At 44.0% G+C, this 25,530-nt stretch overlaps 1 protein-coding gene across 3 annotated transcripts in view; it reads right to left on the bottom strand.

The window, feature by feature from the left end:
• Positions 1 to 12,896: 12,896 nt before the first annotated feature.
• The window catches only part of alg9 (ALG9 alpha-1,2-mannosyltransferase), a 236,673-nt gene continuing 224,039 nt past the window's right edge, over positions 12,897 to 25,530 (bottom strand). For all 3 annotated transcript variants that reach the window (XM_080214737.1, XM_080214736.1, XM_080214738.1), the window contains exon 15: positions 12,897 to 13,544. In XM_080214737.1, the coding sequence (XP_080070863.1) occupies positions 13,421 to 13,544 (124 nt within the window). In that variant the 3' untranslated portion in view covers positions 12,897 to 13,420. The remainder of the gene's footprint in view (positions 13,545 to 25,530) is intronic.

Below are 25,530 nucleotides of genomic sequence, written 5' to 3' on the forward strand. Positions count from 1 at the left end.
AGAACTAGAACCAGAGGCACAGCCTCAGGCTAAAGGGACAATCCTTTAAAACGGAGATGAGGAGGAATTTCTTCAGCCAGCGTGAGTGGTGAATCTGTGAAACTCTTTGCTGCAGAAGGTTGAGGAGGGCAGGTCATTGAATGTCTCTAAGAGAGAGATAGATGGGCTCTTGATTAATAAGGGGATGAGGGGTTATGGGGAAAAGGCAGGAGAATGGGGATGAGTCTGCACAAGGCTCTAGATAGGCTGGGCGAATGGGCCAGGAACTGGCAAATGGAATTTAATGTTGGCAAGTGCGAGGTGGTCCACTTTGGTAGGAATAATGGTAGGAAGGACTATTACTTACATGGCGAAAAACTGCAGCAGGCGACGGTGCAGAGGGACCTCGGGGTCCTTGTGCATGAGTCGCAAAAACCCAGCTTGCAGGTGCAGCAGGTGGTCAGGAAGGCGAATGGGATGCTGGCCTTCATAGCGAGGGGGATTGAATATAAAAGTAGGGAGGTCTTGCTGCGGCTGTATAGGGCACTGGTGAGGCCGCAGCTGGAGTACTGTGTGCAGTTTTGGTCGCCGCGCTTACGCAAGGATATTTTGGCCTTGGAGGGAGTGCAGAGGAGGTTTACTAGGCTGATGCCGGAGTTGAGGGGGTTGAGCTATGAGGAGAGGCTGAATAAACTAGGCTTGTACTCGTTAGAGTTTAGAAAAATGAGGGGAGATCTCATTGAGACGTATAAGATGATGAATGGGATGGATAGGATAGAGGTGGAGAGACTCTTCCCGCTCAGAAAGGACAGTAGGACTAGGGGGCACAGCCTCAAGATAAAGGGGGTGCGGTTTAGAACGGAGTTGAGGAGGAACTGCTTCACTCAAAGGGTGGTGAATCTCTGGAATTCTCTGCCCGTTGAAGTGGTGGAGGCTGCCTCGCTAAATATTTTTAAGACGCGGGTTGATAGGTTTTTGATAGGCAAGGGGATTAAGGGTTATGGGGAGAGGGCGGGAATGTGGAACTGAGCCACGACAGATCAGCCATGATCTTATTGAATGGCGGGGCAGGCTCGAGGGGCTAGATGGCCTACTCCTGCTATTTCTTATGTTCTTATGATTGAATGGCAGACCAGACTCGATGGGCCAAATGGCCTAATTTTGCTCCTATGTCTTAGGGTCTTAAGAGAACTTTTCTGCTTTTCAATCTATCTCTCCACAAATAAACCCCCATGCTTTGTTTGCTTATTTATGGCTCTGTTAATCTTCATATATATTTTCTTAGCTAGGTTTTTAGGCCATGCTCTCAGCTTCCTCAATGGTTGACATGTTAACAATCTGCTTCTCACCAGCTCTGTTGATATAAATTCAGCTCCTTCAACGTCACCTCTGGGGACAACTTCAGTTACCTCCAAAGATGCTCGTGGAAGCTTAGATTTATGATCTGCTGAGATATGAGATTCTGCGTGCTCTGGCAACTTGGCATTAGGCAACCAAAATCATGCTGTCAGGTCAAGGTCTGTTAAATTTGAAAATGGTGCCCATTATGAGTGGTGTGGTGAAATACTGAACTAAAATGCTAATCAGCAGATTGGAATGTGACAAGACAGTTGGAATGTGACATAGTAAATAGTCTCACAACACGAGGTTAAAGTTCAAAAGGTTTATTGAGTAGCATGAGGTTTTGGAGCAGTGTCCCCTCATCAGGTGAGTGCAGGATCTGTTTCACAAACATGGCAATATATAGACAGAAACTTAACTACAAGATAATACTTGGAATGTGAGTCTTACCAGGTAATCAAATCTTTACAGGTACAGACAATGCGAGTGGAGAAAGACTTAAGAACAGGTTAAAGAGGTGTGAATTGTCCCAAGCCAGGACAGTTAGTGAGATTTTGCAAGCCCAGGCAAGTCGTGGGGGTTACAGATAGTGTGACATGAATCCAAGATCCTGGTTGAGGCCATCCTCATGTGTGCGGGACTTGGCTATCAGTCTCTGCTCAGTGATTCTGTGTTGTCATGTGTTTTGAAGGCCGCCTTCCTAAAGATGAGAGGCTGGAGGCCCGTAACTGCTGAAGTGCTCCCCGACAGGAAGGGACCAATCCTGCCTGGTGATTGTTAGTGGTGTCCATTCATCCGTTGCCGTAGCGTCTACATGATCTCACCAATGTATCATGCCTCAGGGCATCCTTCCCTGCAGCGTATCAGGTAGACAATGTTGGCCGAGTCACAAGAGTATGTACTGTGTACCTGGTGGATGGTATTCTCATGTGAGATGATGGCATCTGTGTCGATGATCTGGCACGTTTTGCAGAGGTTGCTATGGCAGGGTTGTGTCGTGTCGTGGTCAATGTTCACCTGAAGGCTGGGTAGTTTGCTGCGGACAATGGTCTGTTTGAGGTTGTACGGTTGCTTGAAGGCAAGTAGTGGGGATGGTCTTAGTAAGATGTTCATCTTCATTGATGACATATTTAAGGCTCTGTAGAAGATGTCGTGGCTTCTCCACTCCAGGGAAGTACTGGACGGCAAAGGATACTCTGTCTGTCGTGTCCTGTGTCCTTGGGTTCACGTCACACTGTCTGTAACACCCACAGCTTGCAAAATTTCACTAACTGTCCTAGTGTGAGACAATTCACTCCTCTTTAACCTGTGCTTAAGCCTCTCTCCATTTGCATTGCCTGTACCTGTAAAGACTTGATTACCTGTTAAGACTCACATTCCAACCATTGTCTTGTAATTGAGTTTGTGTCTATATATGCCATGTTTGTGAAACAAATTCTGCACTCACCTGATGAAGGGGCAGTGCTCCGAAAGCTCATGCCACCAAATAAAGCGTTTAGACTTTAACCTCGTGTTGTGAGACTACTTACTGTGCCTATCCCAGTCCAATGCCGGCAACTCCATATTATGGAATGTGGCATGATAACACACAGCATGGTGGCACAGTGGGTTAGCACCGCTGCCTCACAGTGTCAGGGACCCAGGTTCAATTCCAGCTTGGGTCACTGCCTGCACATTCTCCCCATGTCTGCGTGAGTTTCCATCGGGTGCTCTGGTTTCCTCCCACAGTCCAAGAGATGTGCTGGTTAGGTGAAATTGGCCATGCTAAATTCTCCCTCAGTGTTCCCGAACAGGCGCCGGAGTGTGGCAACCAGGGGATTTTCACAGCAACTTCACTGCAGTGTTAGTGTTAGCCTACTTGTGACCAATAAATAAACTTTAAATACTCACCAATGAATTCTCTCCCTTGGTCATTTTCTATTGCCATCAGCTGTTTGGAGATAAAAGATCAGTTTTCTATTAGAAAGAAGAAAGGTTTGAATTTAATGAATTGGACTAATGAAAGTCATTTTATTCTGTTTAAGTGCTGTGTGTTAGCTGTACTAATGGAAGTGCTCAGAATCAGATGTTAACTTTCCAGATGTTCGTGCATTCTTTCACTTGCAGAAGATGTGAAAACTGCCACCAGTGGTGAGATATATCTTCATCAGGCTAGGGAGTAAAGTTATAACTAGTTATCGTCAAATCGTAACACACTAAAACCTTGTTTCAGGGAATTCCACAATGTATTGACTCACACATTTGTGTTTTCCAGGATGTTGTCAAATTTCCGATGAAGCATTGTCTCCTGTTACACTCTGTAGTTGCGACAAGAAAGTAAAACCAATCCTGTCAGCGGTTTCCGGAATTGATTTTATGAACAAATTAATGATTGTGTGTTTCAATGACGTCGTGTTTTCATTTTTGATATGCTGACGCCTTTTTTAAAATTCATCCGTGAGACGTGTGTGTCACTGGCGAGGGCAGCATTTACTACCCATCCCTAATTGCCCTTGATGTGGAGAGGCCGGTATTGGACTGGGGTGAGCACAGTAAGAAGTCTCATAGTGCCACGTTAAAGTCTAACATGTATATTTAGTATCACGAGCTTTCAGAGCGCAGCTCGTTTCACGAGCTTTCGGAATGCTACACTCACCTGATGACAGAGCAGCGGTCCAAAAGCTCGCGATAACAAATTAACCTAATTGCCCTTGAGAAGGTTCTCATCAGCTATATTCTCGAACCACTATAGTCTCATGTGAGTTTTTGAATTTTGAGCCAGTGACAATAATTGATTTGATGTGATTTATTATTGTCACATATATTAGTATACAGTGAAAAGTATTGTTTCTTGTGAGTTGTTATGAACATACCGTTCATAGAGAAGGAATGGAGTGGAGGCAGAATGTAGTGTTACAATTATAGCTAGGGTGTAGAGAAAGATCAACTTAATATGAGGCAGATCCATTCAAAATTCTGATGGTAGCAGGGAAAAAAGCTGTTCTTGAGTCAGTTGGTACGTGTCCTCAGACTTTTGTACTTTTTTCCTGATGGAAGAAGATATGTCCGGGCTGGGGTCCGTGATTAAGCTGGCTGCTTTTCCAAGACAGCGGGGAGTGTGGACAGGGGGTGGCGGGGGGGGGGAGGCATTTTTGTTTTAACTACCTGCTCGCTTCGCTGGGACACGACTTCCTGTTCTTGATGTTCCTCCAACAATAACACCCTGAACTCTATGACGCTGATGCACTTATTTTCTGAACTACAGCCATCTGCCGAACGTTGCTAAGTGTGAAACTCAACACATTCTGGGACTGACAATGCCAAGAATATCAGTCAGACTGAATGAGAAAAGGCTGTTTGACCTATCATGCCTGCTTCTTCCACATTCCATGCTTGTGTGGAAATTGTGGAATGTCGCCACCAAATCTCTACACCCTCCTCCGAATTCTCAGTTGGGGACTGACAGCCTCTTTTCAGCTGGTAGCTTATTAGGTGTTTATCTGATCGTCTCCCTGTCGTCTATGGCTGGGAGGGAGTTGGGTGGAAGGAATTACCCAGCACCTTATTGAAGTTTACGGGACAAAGCCTCACAGCATGAGGTGACGGGACAAAACATCTTTCCGCATTTCCCGCACAATCAAGATCATGATCTCAATTAAAATTCTCAGTTGAATCAAACAGATTTGTTCACAGCTTTGTAATCCTTAATTTCCCTCTCCAGTCCCTTTTTAGAAATATGAACGGACAGAGACTGCAATGCTGGAATTTTACCATTTCACCCACCTCAGACTCATAAGATCCGCCCAAGGCCAATAGAGAATGCCATTTTGTGAGCTTGGCTTTCCCAGAATTGGGGCAGGTGAGGCTCACAGAATGGCATTCTCTGTTGGCCATGGGCGAGAACGTACAAGCCTTGGGCAGATGAGGTGGTAACATTTCGGTCCAAGTTCCAGCTTGGTTGAGATGGACATTGTTAAGGACCAGACCAGAAAGCCCAAGGTATTTTACCAAGTTAGCCTTGACTCTAATTTTTACATTTGATTTTGGCATTAGGGTGAGCATAACGTGTTTAATCCAGGTATAATTCCAGTGATCCACTAGGAAGCTTTTATCAAACAAAGTTAAAACATAACAAAAATAATTAGCATAACTTTTACCAATTAAAATATTTAGACATGGCAAAGTATAATCTTTAACAGCTAGCTATCTCTGTTGTTCCAATTTAAAGCAATACTCCAAAGGCACACACTCTTCTTCAGAAGTAACACCAAAACAAGTATGCTCATGAGATGCTGGATTTTCAGCCTTTTAACACTTCTGAACTGAGATCCAGACAGCAGTTTCCAGAGAAGGATATATCGTTAAAACAGCAGACAGACCTACTCCGAGTGCAACTGCTACAATAGATCCCACAGAAGAACAGGGCTCAAATACATTTCTTAAAGGCACAGTATCCTCACAACATGCTCTTCTCTTGAGTTTGAAGGTTATGAGCTCACTTGGGATTTGCTGAGGCTGTCTTTCCCTAAAACTAGATCTGTTGCCGCACCTCAGTCTCCTTCTATAGCTTAGTATCAATTTTTTTGTCTGATTACACTTCTGAAGGACCTTAAGAATGGTTTTGTGTTTAATTGTGCTTTATGAATACAAAGGTTTTTGGTATCATTGAGTGCATGAACTGGTACTTCAGGACTATAGTTGGGCCATTGGTTGAAAACGTGTAGTGAGATACTAAACAAGGGCCTGTCTGCAATGAATGCGAATGATCCCATTGGAAAATAAGCAGGGAATGACTTATCGTGGAGACCAACAACCTTCTCTTAACACAATCAGGTGATCAATTTGTCACATCTGTGCACAGAATGATGATTACACTTTGAAAATACATTTGTTTTGGCCCTGATGGACTTTGGGATGTACAGAGGGTGTAAGAGGAGCTTTGGTGTCTAAGTTTGTCTCATTCTGCTGCAATCTGCCCCAGGAATTTCAGAACCAAATGGATGCACTTGGGATTATTTACAAAATCAAAGGTTTATATTACTACAAAAGAAATAAATATCCCATTTGAAGATGCTCCAAAGTAGTTTTGCCAACCAATTAAGTACTTAAATGTCGGTTACTCAGTGGCCAAAGAGTGCACAACAAGCTCCCACAAGCGACAATGATGGCTTAGGGATAAATATTGGTCAGGACACAGAAATATAGAAGATAGGAGGAGCTATTTCGCCCTTTGAGCCTGCTCTGATATTCATTATGATCATGGCTGACCATCCAACTCAATAGCCTAATTCTACTTTTTCCCCATAACCTTTGATCCCATTCACCCCAAGAGCTATATCCAGCTGCCTCTTAATATATCCAATGCTTTGGCATCAATTGCTTCCTGTAGTAATGAATTCCACCTTCCAGTGGGAGAACGCCTCCATTCTTTATCGATCAGTGCCAGTTAGGGATCTTGATGTCCACATGTCTTATCCGATAGACGGCACCTCCAAAGATGCTCCTTCAGTAGCCACTGAACTGTTTGTCTGAAATATACACTCAAGTCTCAGGACTGGGATTCAAATTCTTCTGGGTTGAGCTGAGCTTGTAACCTCCTCTCCTAAAGCGGTGTCTGTATTATCTGCTGGTCTGGGCTATCCCCAACCCTCTGACTGTGCAGCACTGCTTTGCCATGAGTTCGGACACACAATCCACATTGTGAAGGGAACTGGTCCCTGGGGCACCTGCAGCTGGAACCTGAAACAAGAAAAGATCTCAGCAGGTCTGACAGCATCTGTGAGAGAGAATAGAGCCAACATTTCCAGTCTAGATGACCCTTCTCAAGAGCTCTACTTTTTCTCCACAGATGCTGTCAGATCTGCTGAGATTTTCCAGTTTTTTTTCTCTTTCTGTTTCAGATTCCAACATCCGCAGTATTTTACGTTAACTTGGAGCTGGAACCTATCCCGTCATAGAATCATGGAAACCCTACAGTACAAAAGAGGCCATTCGGCCCATCGAGTCTGCACCAACCACAATCCCATCCAGGTCCTACCCCACATCCCTACATATTTACCCACTAATCCTTCTAATCCACAGGTCTCAGGACACTAAGGGCAATTTTTTTTTAAAGCATGGCCAATCAACCTAACCCACACATTTTTGAACTGTGGGAGGAAACTGGAGCAAACCCACGCAGACATGAGGAGAATGTGCAAACTCCACACAGACAGTGACCCAAGTCAGGAATCGAACCCAGGTCCCTGGAGCTGTGAAGCAGCAGTGCTAACCACTATGCTACCGTGCCACCTGTCACTCTGCTTAAAAGCAAAATCAAGGATCTGCAGTTCACTTTTGTAAATATTTGTTTTCATATACTGGCTACCAGCAGCACAGTGACACATTGGTTAGTGCTGCTGCCTCACAGCGCCAGGGATTCAGGTTCGATTCCAGCCTTGGGTGATTGTCTGTGTGGAGTTTGCACATTCTCCCCATATCTGCATAGGTTTCCCCCAGTTTCCTCCCACAGTCCAAAGATGTGTGGGTTAGGTTGACTGGCCATGCTAAAAATTGTCCTTCAGTGTCAGAGGAGTAAACATGTGGGGTTACAGGGATAGGGCATGGATGTCAGTGCAAGTTCAATGGGCCGAATGGCTTTCTTCTCCACTGTAGGGATTCTATTCTATTCTATGATTCAGACCCAGTGAATTCTGAAAAAAGTCATTAAGGGTTGGTCAGGCAAGTGAAGCCATTGATCAAAACCAGATAAACTGACAGAGATGGATAGATGATCTGTTTACACACAACACCGCACTCACTGATGTGAACAGGGAAACAAGAGATGCGGACCAGATGAGAGCTACATGTTGATTCAGGGCACGTCAAACCTCAAGTGGCGTCTTCACCAAATGCACCCTGAGAGAAACCTGGTGCCACTGAGCTTTCTCGGTTTAGAGGTTGTGCTGTTGGCTGCAAACCTAATGACTGGATTTGCTAAGAATATTGGCCCAGATGACCGACTAAAAATAGCCACTAAATTCATTAAACAACAATGGATGTTTCATTTTCTCTGACAGTCAGCCGGTTCACATGGGCGAGTGAAATTTCTCTGTGATCTATTTTTGTACCATTGTTAACCGGGTTCATTTTTGTCAGACTAACAACTGTAAAGAATTTCGCTTAAATACACTGATCAATCTGATACAAGAGAAAATTAAACATCCTAATATTCAACTGATTTAAAAAGCCGACAGTACTGACAGTACTACAATAAAACAGCAAAGTTAGAGTCACTCAGACAATTGTAAGTTAGCTTCATCCTGGACTAGGACAATTTGGCAACAACAACTTAGATATTGTAGTGTCTTAATTTGGCACAGTAAAATGTAACTAACTTCACAGCAACAATTATCATATAAAATTTACCACTGTGAGTCCCACAAAGTGATATAAGGACAAGTGACCAAAGCTTGATTAAAGTTTGAGAGATGTGTAGAGGTAGATACATATACTTGGGTACATCAAAGATGGATATATATTTACTGATTTTTTTTATTAGTAGGTTTACTTCTGCCCGGCTATCAGACTTTCAAATGGACCTACCTCATATTAAGTTGATCTTTCTCTACACCCAAGCTATGATTGTAACACCACATTCTGCACCACTCCTTTCCTTCCCCCCTACGTATTCAGTGAATGGCATCCTTTGTCTGTATAGCACGCAAGAAACAACATTTTTCATTGTACACTAATACATGTGACACTAATTAATCATTATCAGTGAAGCTACGGTGAAAATCACCTCGTCACCACATTCTGGCACCTGTTCAGGTACGCAGGGAGAATTTTAGCATGGGCAACGCGCCTAACCAGCACATCTTTCGGATTGGGGAGGAAACCGGAGCACCCAGAGGAAACCCACAAAGACATGGGGAGAATGTGCACACAAACAGTCACTCGAGTCTGGAAATGAACCCGGATCCTTGGCGCTGTGAGGCAGCAGTGCTAACCACTATGCCACCATGTGTGGATATATGTGTTCTGCATGCACTTTCATAAAATATGTAAATGTTACATCGCAGTTGCTGTAAGTCAATATCCTTTCATCCAAAGTAAGTTTCAGGCTGAAACTGGATATTCTTCTCCAGTCAAATATATAATTCATTCTTTCATCTCAAAGCGTGGTGGCAAAGTGTACTGAACTTCTTTTATTCACATGTCACAGGGGATTTCTTTTTAATGTTTGAACATGTGTTTGAGTGACTTTTGAAACTGTTTACTGTCGGAAAACCAGCAGATTGTACGTAACAAATTTGATTTCCTTCATGGGCTGGACTTTTTCCCCTTAATAACATTCCATTATTTATGTTTATCTCTTTGAAATTTGTAAAGTTAAAGTTTAAGGTTTATTTATTAGTCACAAGTAAGGCTTACATTAACCCTCTAATGAAGTTACTGTGAAATTCCCCGAATTGATTATTTTTATTTTGAAAAAAAAATGGAACTCTGATTAAGGTTTGGGAAATTCCACTCATCAACTATTTCTGGGACTGCAGCAGGGGAGTGGAGTGCAGCAATGTTGGAGGGGCAATCATTTGCATGAAGTCTAAATCTGAGGTCCTCAGGACATTATGAAAAGACAAAGCAAAGAGGGTTCCTATTATTCTGACTTATATTCTTCCCTCAGCCAATTGCATGAAAATCAGATGAACCCAGTGGTTCATTTGCTGCTTTTGGGATCTTGCTATGTACAAATTTAGCTCAAAATATGTAGATAACAGTTCGGACAAGTTGGGCCGAAGGGCCTGTTTCCACACTGTAAACCTCTATGACTATGACTGGTCAAAACGTAGCCGAAAAGAACTTGCATTAGGGAGCCGTCATAGACAAGTAAGAGTGATGAGGAGGTTAAGGGAGGGAATCCCAGAATTCAAGATAGCTGAAGGCATAAGGGGTGGTACAGTGGTTACCACTGCTGTCTCACAGCGCCACGGAGCCAGGTTTGATTCCCGGCTTGAGTTACTGTATACGAAGAGGCTGCACATTCTCCCAGCGTCTGCATGGGTTTTCTCCAGTTTCCGCCCACAGTCCAAAAGATGTGCTGCTTAGGTGCGTTAAGGCTGGAGATAAACAAAGAAGTAATTACTTGTAATGGTCAAGTCTGGTTTTTAAGATATTGAAGAATAGAAATATAGAGGAAGGGGAGAGGTTCCTCTTTTGATGTACTGGCACAGAACGAGTTGATGGTAATTTAACTAGGTGATGACTGCTTTCTTTATTCTGCACCCGGAGATTTTCCTGCTGCATTGTTAATGCAGAAGACCTGTGTTGGTTCACCTTAGCTAAACTTCAGAGTGTAACCGCTGTCTTCATCACAGAGTGCTTCCATCCACTACAAAACCCAAGCCACAAACTTCCCCACACTCCCGGTGCTTAAATATTTATTCATAGCTGCGTCACTTCAATGGACTCCCACTAAACACATTCCATAAATCGAACTTGCCCAAAATGCAGCTGGCATTTTGGCAATTAATCATGATCCTCACCTTTGCTGACCTACCCTGGCTCCCAATCTCCCGCTGCATTGCGGAGGCAGTGGCATAGCAGTATTGTTACTGGACTAGTAATCCAAAGATCCAGGGTAAAGCTCTGGGGATCCAGGTTTGAATCCCGCCACGGCAGATGGTGGAATTTGAATTCAACAAAAAATATCTGGAATTAAGAATCTATGAAAGAGCATGGGGTGGCACAGCTGCCTCACAGCACCAGGAACCCAGGTTTGATTCCTGGCTTGGGTCATTGTGTGTGCAGAATCTGCACGTTCTCCCCATGTCTGCATGGGTTTCCTCCGGGTGCTGCGATTTTCTCTCTCAGTCTGAAAGACGTGCTGGTTAGATACACTGGCCATGCTAAATTCTCCCTCAGTGTACCCAAACAGATGCCAGAGTGTGGCCACTAGGGGATTTTCATACAAACAATGTAACCCCACTTATGACACTAATAAATAAACTTTAAAATTTTAAACTTTATGAAACCATTGTCAATTGTCAGAAAAACCCACCTGATTCACTAAAGTCCTTTAGGAAGGAAATCTGCTGTCCTTATCTGGTCTGGCCTCTTGAAGATTCATTTTTCTTCTCTCTCCAGTTGGACAACAAAACTGTATCAAATAGAAAGGACATGGTGCAAGGGGACATAAACATTACGCGATCTTCCAGCAATATCACAACAATAATCTAGGAAACTGGTATGAATTGTGATGATACTGCATTCTGTTCAATTCTAGTAACCAGCAAGGTGAGACTGCTCTCTTCCTGAGAGGAGGCAATTAGAACATTCTTGCCTTAATAAATTCCAATACAACTGCTACACTCTCTGCGACGTCATTATGGCATACTACTCATTACACCGCCAGGGACCTGGGTTCCATTCCTGGCTTGGGTCACTGTTTGTGTGGAGTTTGTTCTCTCTGTGTCTGCATGGGTTTCCTCCAGTTGCTCCAGTTTCCTCCCACTGTCTGAAAGACATGTTCCGTGGATAGGTTTATGGACGAAAAGGGATTGGTTTAGATTAGTGGGTCATTGTTTTTTAACTGGTCGGCGCAACATCGTGGGCCGAAGGGCCTGTTCTGCGCTGTAATGTTCTATGTTAGGCACATTCATCATGCTAAATTCTTGCTCAGTGTACCCAAGCAGGCAATAGAGTGTGGCAACAAGGGGATTTTCACAGTAACTTCAGTGCAGTGCCAGTGTAAGCCTACTTGTGATACTAATAAATAAATTTAAACTTGAATGGGACAGGCAGTCCTGTCATATTTCAGGGCATTTACATTATTATACCCCACACCCACCATGGTACCCCACCCAACAGAGAGTTGGGTTGAGTTAATCCATATTTATTTTGCATAGAGCTGCCAAAGGGAGAAATTTCTTCAGGGTTTTGTTTGGAATTACCCCCAGGTTAGTTCACTCACAATCATAACGGCAAAGAGAGAAAAAAAGACTTTTGATCATCAATTGAATATTAAATCCACTCAGAAATGAAGTGTCAGCACCTCCCTCTGTAGATTACACATTTTAAGGGATCCTTCCAGAACATGGGTAAACACTGATCGATCCCATCTGTAAGATGCACAGAATAATTTAACTTCCTGTGGTGGTTAAATGATAGGATGTTGAACAACTCCTAAGACCCCCAATTTTGAACCCCAACCAATGTTCAAAGGTGGCATGTCTTCACTGGGATAAAGTCCAACAGGCTTATTTGGAATCACGAGCTTTCAGAGTGCTGCTCCTTCATCAGGTGAGTGATGGAGCAGTACTCCGAAAGCTCGAGATTTCAAACAAACCTGTTGGACTTTAACCTGGCATTGTGAGACTTCTTATTGTGCCCACCCCCGGTCCAACACCAGCATCTTCACTGGGATGCCAGCTCTTGTTGAAGCTGTGAGCCTGGAGCCTGCCCAGAAGCAGACCAGCAGAAGATACCGAGGGAGCCCTGCCAACATTAGCAAGCGCCACAGAGCCATGTGTGGTTCAGGCCTTTACTGTCACTCAACCCTGGCGATAGGGCAAAGACCGACACAAACAGCAACCTAGGGCGAAGCATCACAGTAATTTCAGTGGGACACAACATGATTTTATTTATGTCATAGTTCATTTGTTTTTAACCATTAGGCAGTAAAGGAAATGTGAAAACTTGACGAAGAAACCGATGCCCAGATCGCGATGGCTGTTTGACGCTGAATTTGAAGACACATCTTTTGTTCTGATAATCTTCGGAATGGACTCCAGCTGCTGGGCTGGTCAGAAGCAGATGGGAACGTACAACTATCACTCCAGAAAGAAACACAGTGACACACACATTAGTTTATTGGTATGTGGAATGCATTTGAACGTTACCCTCTGTGGGTGATAGCAGATGGTCCAGAGTCTTGCCTGAAAGTCACAACAATTCTCAGGGAGCGGACGGGAAAGGAAAAACGCAGGTGGCGCACACAACGGACTTTTCTTACATTATTACAGGACAGGCAAGAAATGTAAACATCTAATTCATTAACCGAGACGAGAGGGTGTAGAGCTTGGAAGTTACTGTCTCAGATTGAGATCCCTCCCTTCTTCTCTCTTGCTGGTGCAGCATCCTAGCCTCCACTCTTTTTCCTCGCTGGCTTCAATCTCCTGGGTTTGAGAATCGTATAGTTTGCATACACAGTGTATTGCTCAGACAAGACGGGGATGTAGAAAGCGCGGAAGAGCTGGGATGACCTAAGGCACAAGAAAAACCAAAGTGGAATTAGCGCAGTGTAATCTAAACAAATAATAAAAAGACAAAAATAACAGTAAGTGAAATTAAGATTTGCAATAATGATGGCTGGTTACAGGAAAAGAAAAAAACGTGCATTTTCTTTCTAGGCCTCAGAAAGTCCTAAAGTGCATTACAGCTACTTAAATACTCCTGGAGCATTGTATTATAGTACATAGTTAATATATGGTGGCACAGCGCTTAGCACCGCTGCTGCCTCACAGCGGCAGAGGCCCGGGTTCAATTCAAGCCTGGGGTCACTTCACTGTCTGTGTGGAGTTTGCACATCCTCCCCATGTCTGCGTGGGTTTCCTCCAGATGCTCCAGTTTCTTCCCAGTGTCCAAGGATGTGCAGGTTAGGTGGTTTGGCCATGCTAAGTTGCCCCTTAGTGTCTCAAGATATGTAGGTTAGGGGCATTAGCGGGGTAAATACAGGGGATCACGGGGTAAGCCTGGGTAAGAGTTGGTGCCCAACCTGCACATCTTTGGGCTCTGGGAGGAAACCAAAGCACCTGAATGAAACTCACGCAGACATGGAGAGAGCGTGCAAACCCCGCACAGTCACCCAAGGCTGGAATCTAACCTGGATCCCTGGCACTGTGAGGCAGCTAACCACTGTGCCTCATTGCAGAGCTGTGAATAACTTAAGCGCTGTTCTTAGCAATGGGGCAGAGAAACTGTTAAGTAGCTGGATAAGGCCCATAGTGCAATATTGTTCTAAAAATACAAATTCAGTAGCTTCAAGGTTTTTCTCCATGATGCTCCATCAGTCTATTCATGGGGGTGATGGTTTGGGGGAATGTTGGCTAGGACACTGGGAGATATATCCTCTCTATTCCAATGGACTGGATTACTGGCCAATGAGGCCCCATTTTAACATGGCATCTTTTAGTATTGCCCATACTGGAGTGTCAGCTTGGCTTCTGCACTCATCTGAAGAGATTGACCCCACAGTTTGATAGGTCAGAGGTGAGTGCTAACCAATCGAACCAAGCAAGTATTTACCTTTGAGATAATGGGGTGAATGTTCCTGGCCCCAAAGAGATGGGTTCGAAGATGGCAGAAAACACTGTCCTTATGCCTCCCTGATCTTGTGCCACCAGTTGGCAGGCTGTGCTCTGGTGGGCGTTCCAATGACATGAGTGGGCAAACAGGACCTGTATATGGTGCAAGGGTCCACACAGGAAAGTTCAGTCCAGTTGAAAATCCACTTTGTTTACGCTGTAACAATCTCAATGTCCGTCAGAGAAACAAAACCAATTTGTCTGTGAAAGCCTTCTTTTGATATTGCTTGAAATATAAACAGATTTTTGTTTCACATTCTGCAGACAGCTGTGAAGGAAAAGTTTGCCACGGTGCAGCCAAAACAAGAGGCATGACCACAGCATTGGCTTTGCTGGAAAATGATAAGATGATAGATTTCTTTGATCAGTTGGAGAACTAAGCGATCGCTTTGCATTTCCTCACAGCTCTTTAACTTGATGTTTCCACATTCATTGCAAGTCAGGAGCTCAAAGCTACGGACATGTTGCTGTCTTGCCTAGAAGTTACAAGTTGTAGTACAAAGAGCTGGCAGCACTGAAGTGCGTTTTTTCCTAATTCATCCTCTTTTTTTCCATTCCAGAAGAGCATTCCCATTTTTCACTGCCCCACAAAGACTAAGTTGGAGTCTTAGCTGACAGCGCTGTCTGGTTGTCTGTGGCAGAGATATCTGCACACCTCCAATTCGAGCCTCCTGTGTACCCTCTATTTTAATAGCTCCACCACTAGTGGCTGCATCTTCAGTTGCCTGGGCCACCATCTCTGGAATACCCTCTCTACACCTCCATCTCTCTACTTCCTCATTTAACCTTGAAAATTCTATGTCTTTGACCAAACTGTTGGTCATCTGATCAAATCAGGGTGGCACAGTGGTTAGCACTGCTGCCTCACAGTACCAGGGACCCGGGTTCGATTCCCGGCTTGGGTCACTGTCTGTGTGGAGTCTGCACGTTCTCCCCGTGTCTGCCTAAGTTTCCTCCAGGTGCTCTGGTTTCCTCCCACAGTCCGAACATGTGCTGGCGAGGCGCATTGGCCATGCTAAGTTCTCCCTCAATTTACCTGAACACGTACTGAAGTGTGGCAACTAGGGGATTTTCACAGTAACTTTATTGCAGTGTTAATGTAAGCCTACTTGTGACACTAATAAATATATAGTAATTGCTTATGTGGCTTGGTGTCAAACTTTGTTTTAAAATGCTCCTGTGAAGCATCTCAGGATGTCTCATTACACTATTTTATTTATTTACACACTCCGGCGCCTGTTCGGGTCAATGCACCTAGCTATATAAGTTGTTGATGTGAAATTTTCTTGAATCAGGTTAGGCTACTCAATCACCCAAGAAAACAACCACAGTTAAAATGGCACTGCTTTGGATAAAGTCTAGAAAGGCCACCACTCCCATTTGAATTCCAGTTCTGACAGGAGAGTAAGCTTTTCCCCTCACACCTTTCCAATTGTTTAACACCAGGATGGCACGGTGGCAGAGTGGTTAGCACTGCTGCCTCACAGCGCCAGGGACCTGGGTTCGATTCCCAGCTTGGGTGACTGTGCAGAGTTTGCACATTCCCCATGTCAGCATGGGTTTCCTCCCAGTGCTCCGGTTTCCTCCCACAGTCCAAAAGACGTGCTGGTTTGGCACATTGCCCCATGCTAAATTCTCCCTCAGTATACCCGAACAGGGGATTTTCACAATAACTTCATTGCAGTGTCAATGTCAGCTTACTTGTGACACTGATAAATAAAATGCTGCTTTCTGGGCCTTGACCTTTCATGTAGAGTTGGGGATGGTTAAAAGAAAGAACCAATTTTGGAAATGAACTAGCAATGGTTAAGGAATAGAAGAGTGTGCAGCGGGAGTTCAGCACTTGAAGAGTTCAGGAGAAAGCAACATGTTATGCGGGAGTTTAGTTGCAAGCTGCGATTTAATTGAAGGGTCCAGATGATGTCCTAAACCATCAGAATGGAGTGGGAACAACTTAAACAGCTGCCTGAATTTACAGTCAGCTGATTATAGGCTGGAACTGATCCTTCGCATCTCTGACTTTGTTCCGACAGTGTGGGAGCTGGTGGGCTTGATTCATCCTGTCAATGCGTTTCATCTGTAATCGAGTTTGCACAACGGGCCATGTGATAATAAGTTATATTAATGAGTTTTTTGCAATCCAGCGCAGATCTGAGGCATTCTGGACACGCCATGAAGGAACGCTCAGTGATTGTGACTGTTTCGCAGCATTTAATTGCTTGATGCCAGACGATACATTAAACTTTTCATGATAAATCGTGTTTGAGGTTTGGTAATGATACGGCACACAATGGCGCGCTCGCGTTTACAGTTCATCACTAGATTTGCTCTTAGTCAGAAGTATGAAGCAAATTAGACCTGGATCGTTAAGCATTTGATTTTAAAGGGCAAAAAAAATGAATTATGGTTCCCAATAGGTGAGAAATGACAATGATTGATCCAGACAAAAAAACTGACCCTTTAATAAGAACAAGGACAAGACTCAGGTCTCAAATTCAAAGCAAAGGGTGTAAAGTTTCGGCTTCTCTTTCAGAAAGAAGTTCAGATTCTAGTTATTATATGAACTAAACATACCCAATTATTATCACATCATTAATATCAATTAACTATAATTCCACACAAAATCATTAGGAACAGCCTCTCTACATAAAACAAATGTAAAATAAAAGCCAGAGAAGCATTCTTGAGGGGCAAACCGATCGATGCCTTCAGGATTAGAAGAGTTTGATATGCGAAGATGTCTTGCAGCCAAGATCATTCTCATAAGGCTTAAATATAAGATTGTCGCTAACAAATCCAATCAGTAATTCTGGAAGGATTGATCTTTCACCCAGAGTGGTGAAAATGAGGAACGCTACCACGGGGAGCGGCTGAGGTGAACAGAATTGGAAGGCAGTGTCGGGCTAATGAGTGGGCCGCATGACTGAAATCGGGCTTGTTCACTAATCATGGCCTCAAAAATAAGATTAAATACATTTAATACATGCTGAATATTTCATAACGAGTTATAAAAAATATTAATCATTTATATATTAATTGAAATCATCAACTTCAAATGGTAAAAACAAAAGTAGTATTTACACTTTGGACACAGAGGGGACTGCACGGCTCTCACAATGTTGTGAGCAAGCAGAGCACTTCACTTGCCCTTGCTTTATGTGTGAATCACTTCAGTCACAATGGTAGGAAAAATATCTACGTGGATGGAAATCTGTGGAATGTGGTAAACCTGCAATGATCAACAAACTATCCCTTGGACTGCACTCAGAACCCAGAAGGGCCCCATTCATCAGAAACTGAACTGGATTAGCCGCAGATACAGTGTGGCAACAAGGACAGGTTGAAGGTTAGAGATCTTATGGCGAGTGACTCAATTCCTGACTCTCCAAAGCATTTACAAGGCACAAGTCAGGAGCATGATGGAATATTGCCTGGATGTGTGCAGCTCCAACAGCAATTAAGAAGCTCAAAACCATCCAGGACAAAGCAGCCTGGCTGACTGGCAGTTCATCCTCAAACATTCAATTCCTCCACCTCTGACGCACTGTAGTAGCAGTGCACCATCTCCAAGAGGCACTGCAGGAACTCACCAATGCGATTAAAGAGTAATTTCCAAACCCCTGACCGCTACCATCTGGAAGGACAAGGGCAGCAGTTCCACTGGGTGGAAGGTCCTCTTCAAGCCACTTACCATCCTGACAAAAAACTATATCGCCGCTCCTTCACAGTCCCTGCCTAACAGTACCGTGGGTGTACCCACAGTGGGCAACGTGGTGGCACAGTGGTTAGCCCTGCAGCATCACAGCACCAGCGTCCCGGGTATGATTCCAGCTAAAGTGACCATCTGTGTAGAGACTACACGTTCTTCATGTATTTGTGTGGGTTTCCTCCATGTGATCTGGTTTTCTCCCGCTGTCCAAAGATGTGTAGGTTAGGTAGATTAGTTGGGTAAATGTGGGGGATTACAGGAATAGGTAAGATGCTCTGTTGGAGAGTCACTGCAGGCTCGATGGGCCGAATAACGTCCTTCTGGATACCTACACCACAGAACTGCTGTCCTTTGTTTAGACATCCGATAAGTAATACATAATTGCTAACAAAAAGAGACTTGCTGTCAAAGCTTTTGTCTTGCACTCATCAGGTTAGATGCAAGAATACCAAATTTCAAAGTGAGCAACAATTTATACTGCATAAGAAGAGGGTGCTGATTGGTTGGAAAGTCGACTCTGGTCAAGGCATTGCCACAGAGAATGCACTTGGGAACGACTGCTCCCCCCAGGCTTTTGTTTAATTTTTAAAAAGCGCAAAGCCTGGACATGTTCCTTTTGTCTGTGAAGGACAGGTCCTTGTGTATGCGTAGATGTAGCTTTAAGCAAGCATAAATGAACCCGATGGATCAATTAGTTGTTAGTGTAGTTCTTTGCACACTCTGGACAACACTGGCTGAACCTATCACATCATATTCAGCCACTAGGTTTGGAGTTTTGAAAGCAACACTTGCAGGGCACCTGTCCTCTGTAGGCAAAAGGAACATGTCCAGGCATTGCTGCTTTGTTTGGTGTTTCACTTCAATTGTCCCAAACATGATCCACTTTCCAAAATCAAACCTACTTCACTTGCGACTGACATATGTATCCCTGTTTCTTCTCCTTTGGGCAGGCATGTGACACCCCACTGCACCCACTGGGAAACCTTCTGGAAATACTGGTGGCCATGTACCGAATGACCTACGTGGGGGTGGGTGCGAACTGCCGACTCCTGCAGCAAGCAGTCAATGAAATCAAGTCCTACCTAACTCGCATCTTCCAGCTAGTCAGGTGAGAGTGACTGCGTTTCCCACTTCTGTCACAGGCCATTTAATAGCCGGGAACCAGAATGGTTTTCAACAACCGATTTAACCATTAACCAAGAACAGCAAATAATCATAGAATCCCTACAATGCAGAAGGAGGCCATTTGGGCCATCGAGTCTGTGCTGACCACAATCACACCAGGCCCCATTTCCGCAACCCTGCACACTTACGCTGCTAATCTCCCTGACACTAAAGGGCAACTTAGCTTGGTCAATCAACCTAACCTGTACATCTTTGGATACTAAGGGGCAATTTAACATAACCAATCCATCTAACCTCCACATCTTTGGAGTGTGGGAGGAAACCGGAGCACCTGGAGGAAACCCACGCAGACACGGGGAGAACGTGCAGACTCCACGCAGACAATGACCTAAAGCAGGAATCGAACCTGGGTCCTTGGCGCTGTGAGGCAGCAGTGCTAAACAGTGCGTCACAGTGCCACCCGTAACGTGAATTACAATTCACTTGGATAATTTTCAGTCTTTGGAAAAGGGTTGGGATTTCAATCTTAACAGGCCTGCAGCATTTTGGACTATTCCAGAAATTGAGTGAAGCCTGTCTTCGGAGACACATCAGCCTTAACAGTAAATCAATCATTTACATTTGAATCTATATTAGACATCTTTATTAGTGCCCAGAGGTAGTTATTAAAATGAGATTCACACTAACAATCATTCAACAACAGCAAAGGCCAGCAGGCTCTGAAACCACCTGATTATATTAATCACTTTTTACTTCAAAGCCTGCATGTTATCCATTTAATCCAAAGTCACGTGAGGTTTAAATTCTGGACGTAATGGGTACAAATGAGAATTCAAATGAACACACCACTGGCTTTATTTTGTTTTATCTGCTAAGTGTAGCGAGGAAGTGCTGAAGGATAGATACCCCGAGACTGCAAAATGTTGCAAACATCACTGGGTTCAAAGAGAACCCTCGCAGCCTGTGTCATGACCTCATTATGCAGCATATTAAAAGAAGATTTCTGTACAGATACTGACAGCAGTCTGACAAATGGAGAAGTGATCATCCTGAATGTTTTACTGGAGGGTATAGTAAACTAATAGGGCAGAGTAAAGTGGAGATGTTTCGCTGAAGCTATGACAGCACAAACTTCTTAAGTTCAGACTAATGGCACCCCGATGTTTAAAGGGTAGGCCGCACATTTTTGCTTTGACTGTGGGGCTTTATCTGCCCGGGGCATGCAGTTAACATAAATATTTAGCCGGTTATACGTTGAAAAGTTCTCCTTCCTGCATGTGGATTTACTGATTTATTCTGACTCAGTGATGACATTAGATTAAGCTATTGTTGAACGTCTACCCTTTCACTGCCTTCTTTTCATTCCAGCACTGGGGCACAGCCAAGTCTCAACTCCATTCACTGACGCAAGTATTTCCAACTCACGGAAACTTAACATTCAAGACATTTTTGCCAGAGATCACTTGCAGCATTCAGCCACCATGGGAACAATGAGAATTAACGTGGTTGGTGTGGTGGGTGATTTAAAGCTTTATTGGTTCCTATCCTTCCTTCCTGACACGCTATTGAGAAAGTTGGACATTTCCCCGAGGATTTTATCACAAGTGCCCCGCCAGATTGCATAAACATTTCTTGTGTCTGCAATATTTGCCCACAACTATGAAACACAAAATATTCAAGAAAAAGTGGAAAACAAAAATAAAATGCCCCAGTGGGTGATTTTCCTTGGTTGCTTGGGGCAGTGTCCCGGAATTTTTCTTTTAATTCTTCAGGACAAGCCTAGAGGACAACCCTCGGTTAGGGGTTGCACCGTGGGCTAGGAATAGAATCCAATGTCTGAGGCTCAGAAGGGGGAGAATCCATCCTCAGAAGCATTCCTGGCACGGTGGCATAGTGGTTAGCACTGCTGCCTCACAGCACCAGGGGCCCAGGTACGATTCCCGGCTTGCGTCACTGTCTGTGTGGAAACTGCACATTCTTCACATGTCTGCATGGGTTTCCTCCGGGTGCTCCGGTTTCCTCCCACAGTCTGAAACTCCTGCCGGTTAGGTGCGCTGGCCATGCTAAATTCTTCCTCAGTGTACCTGAGCAGGTGCCGGAGTGTGGAGACTGGGGAATTTTCATTTCTTCATTGCAGTGTTTCTGAAGCCTACTTGTGACACTAGTAAATGAACTTTAAACTGAGTGAATGACGCGGAACAGACTCAAAGGGCTAACAGCCGCCTCCTCTTCCTAAATTATTGGTGTATATGGAGATAACTGGGGGCTACACTCTCCTGGTGACCCACCTCAGAACAGTATGGGAATGGGAAGGTGAAATCTAAGCACTCAATCTTAAATCTCTCACAAGTAGAGAAACTGGGGGAAGGTGAATGGATTAGGGCTTAGGATGAAAACTTTCATTTCAGAAAAGAATCAAATTCTGCGCTAAAATTATCTCCTCATTTCCGCTGCTGGCAAAATAAGTTTGGGTTGCATCAATCTAAATTCTGATGGAAGAGGGCCCGAAGACATCCTGCCCCTGCCTTTCCCCAGCATAAAACACTCCATAAATTGGCAACCTCACTAATAGAAGCAGCGAACGATTGATGTTGAAATGAAAATGTCTTCTAACCTCTGAACTCTATCTCCTAAACCTCTTCCCTTCTCCATCTCTTTCTCTTCCTTTAATGCTCATTAACATCCATCTCTTTGATCAAGCGTTTAGTCACTTGGCCTGACCTAATCCCGCCTTTGGCTTGGAGTGAGATTTTGGTTCATCAACATGCCCTGTGCTATGTTTAAGGTGCTATATAAATGTAAGTCACCATTTTCATTGTTCTACTGGAACTGGGCCTGAGGCTTTGTAATGTAACAGCATAAAGTGTGGTCCAATATAGGACAACTTGGTATGACTCCTGCTCTGACCAAGATTGCAAGAAATTACAAAGGGTTGCGAACATAGCTCAGTCCATCGTGCAAACCATCCTCCCACCCATTGACACTCTCCACACTTTCCACTGCCTCAGAAAAGCAGCCAGCATAATCAAGGACCCCACACATCCCGGGCATACTGTCTTCCATCTTCTTCAGTTAGGAAAAAGATTCAAAAGTCTGAGGACATGTACCAACTGACTCAAGAGTTAGAGTGTAACCACTGATAACACTGGATATGTTGCAGTGTGATCAATGGTAATAAGCTGTAAGGGTCAGCTGACCCAATAAACTATGCAACCAATGACAAAATGATGTAGTGGTCAGCTGACTCAGTATAAATAAGAACCTGTTGGGAATAAATTTGGAATGGCCCAGGGTGAGGCCTCAAATGTTGGAGTAATGAAGTTTCTCTATTAAACTCTTTGGTTTATAAGTTGGAGTAAGTTTTGTTTTATGTTATTGTCTACAACTGAAGAGTTCCTTCTGGAGGATCAACATCAAGAACAGCTTCTTCCCTGCTGCCATCAAGACTTTTGAATGGACCTATGTTACATTGAGCTGATCTTTCTCTACACCGTAGTTAAGACTGTAACACTTCATTCTGCACCCTCCCCTTTCCTTCTCTACAAGTAATATACTTTGTCTGTATACTGGACTGGAAACAATACTTTTCACTGTATACTAATACACGTGACAATAATAAATCAAATCAAAGTTACCAAGTAGTTAATCTGGGTAAGTCTAGTGCTGGCAATGGGAGACTAAAATGTTATTGTGCTGCAGTCTTAGAACATAGAACATAGAACATAGAACATTACAGCGCAGAACAGGCCCTTCGGCCCACGATGTTGCGCCGACCAGTTAAAAAAAAAACAACAATGACCCACTAACCTAAACCAATCCCTTTTCATCCATAAACCTATCCACAGACCTCTTAAACGCCCCCAAACTAGGCGCATTTACAACTGCAGCAGGCAGGGCATTCCAATCCCTCACCACCCTCTGGGTAAAGAACCTACCCCTGACATCTGTCCTATAACTACCCCCCCTTAGTTTAAAGTCATGCCCCCTCGTGTTAGATTTTTCCATCAGAGGAAAAAGGCTATCACTATCCGCCCTATCTAAACCTCTAATCATCTTATATGTTTCAATAAGATCCCCTCTTAGCCGCCTTCTTTCCAGCGAAAACAACCCCAAATCCCTCAGCCTCTCCTTCACATCAAAATGTTATATTTGCAGATTATTTTTCATTTTGTGGAACCAATGTAACAGCTACAAATTACTATTCAACCTTGACGTGCAAGAGTTTAACTATATAATCAATTGCAGAGCAAAGGATTGGGTTTTCAGCCAAACCCATAGACCTGCTAAGGCTGACTAATCAAATCAAAAGGCAGATTGATTCAACCTACTACCATATAGGAATGGCAAATTACTCAATGCTTCATCGTCAATGACCTTCAAGTGAAACAACTTCCCAAGCTTCAGAGAGCACACAGCTGAGTTGGAAAGGTTAGTTGGTAAATCTGCCTCTTCAGAGTTTTATCAAATATTCTTAGGGCAATCACAAAATGGAAGATAGGTAAGGAGTAAAGATCCCTCTCTGGATACGGATGTATCCATGCTATATAGAGAGACCATACCGTTCATAGAGAAGGAAAGGAGAGTGCAGACTGTAGTGTTACAGTCATAGCTAGGGTGTAGAGAAAGGTCAACTTAATGCAAGGTAGGTCCACTCAAAAGTCTGATGGCAGCAGGGAAGAAGTTGTTCTTGAGTTGGTTGGTCCGTCACCTCAGACTTCTGTATCTTTTTCCCAATGGAAGAAGGTGGAAGAGAGAATGTCCAGGGTATGTGGAGTCCTTAATTATGCTGGCTGTTTTTCCAAGGCAGCAGAAAGTGTGGACAGAGGCAATGGATGGGAGGCTAGTTTGCATGATGGATTACAAGACATTAGGATAATTCCTCTACTCTTCTTCAAAGCAATAGAATGGAATCTCTTACATTCACCTGAATAGATATATGAAACCTCTGTTGATATCTCGTAGAATCCCTACAGTGTAGAAGGAGGCCATTCAGCCCATCAAGTCTGCATCAGCTCTCTGACAGAAAATCTTATCCAGGCCAACCCCCATCCTTACCCTATACCGATAACCCCACACATTTACCCCAGTAATCCTGCTAACCTACACATCATGGGACACTAAAGGGCAGTTTAGCATGGCCAATCCACCTAACCTGCACATCTTTGGACTTTGAGAGGAAACTGGAGCATCTAGAGGAGCAGGAGGAGGCCAATCCGCCCTTCAAGCCTGCTGCTCTATTCAATAAAATCATGGCTGATCTAATTCAGGTGGCACAATTGGTTAGCACTGCTGCTTCACAGTGCCCAGGACCTGGGTTCAATTCCAGTCTTGGGTCACTGTCTGTGTGGAGTTTGCACATTCTCCCTGTATCTGTGTGGGTTTCCTCTGGATGCTCCAGTTTCCTCTCTAAGTCCAAAGATGTGCAGGTTAGGTGGATTGGCCATGCTAAACTGCCCTTTAGTGTCCCATGATGTGTAGGTTAGCAGGATTACTGGGGTAAATGTGTGGGGTTATCAGTATAGGGTAGGGATGGGGGTTGGCCTGGATAAGATTTTCTGTCAGAGAGCTGATGCAAACTTGATGGGCTGAATGGCCTTCTTCTACACTGTAGGGATTCTATGAGATATCAACAGAGGTTTCATATATCTATTCAGGTGAATGTAAGAGATTCCATTCTATTGCTTTGAAGAAGAGTAGAGGAATTATCCTAATGTCTTGTAATCCATCATGCAAACTAGCCTCCCATCCATTGCCTCTGTCCACACTTTCTGCTGCCTTGGAAAAACAGCCAGCATAATTAAGGACTCCACATACCCTGGACATTCTCTCTTCCACCTTCTTCCATTGGGAAAAAGATACAGAAGTCTGAGGTGACGGACCAACCAACTCAAGAACAACTTCTTCCCTGCTGCCATCAGACTTCTGAGTGGACCTACCTTGCATTAAGTTGACCTTTCTCTACACCCTAGCTATGACTGTAATAGTACATTCTGCACTCTCTCCTTTCCTTCTCTATGAACGGTATGGTCTCTCTATATAGCATGCAAGAAA

Source organism: Carcharhinus amblyrhynchos, chromosome 29 (assembly GCF_965287045.1).
Source record: "Carcharhinus amblyrhynchos chromosome 29, sCarAmb.v2.hapA, whole genome shotgun sequence".
Taxonomy (NCBI): Eukaryota; Metazoa; Chordata; class Chondrichthyes; order Carcharhiniformes; family Carcharhinidae; genus Carcharhinus; species Carcharhinus amblyrhynchos.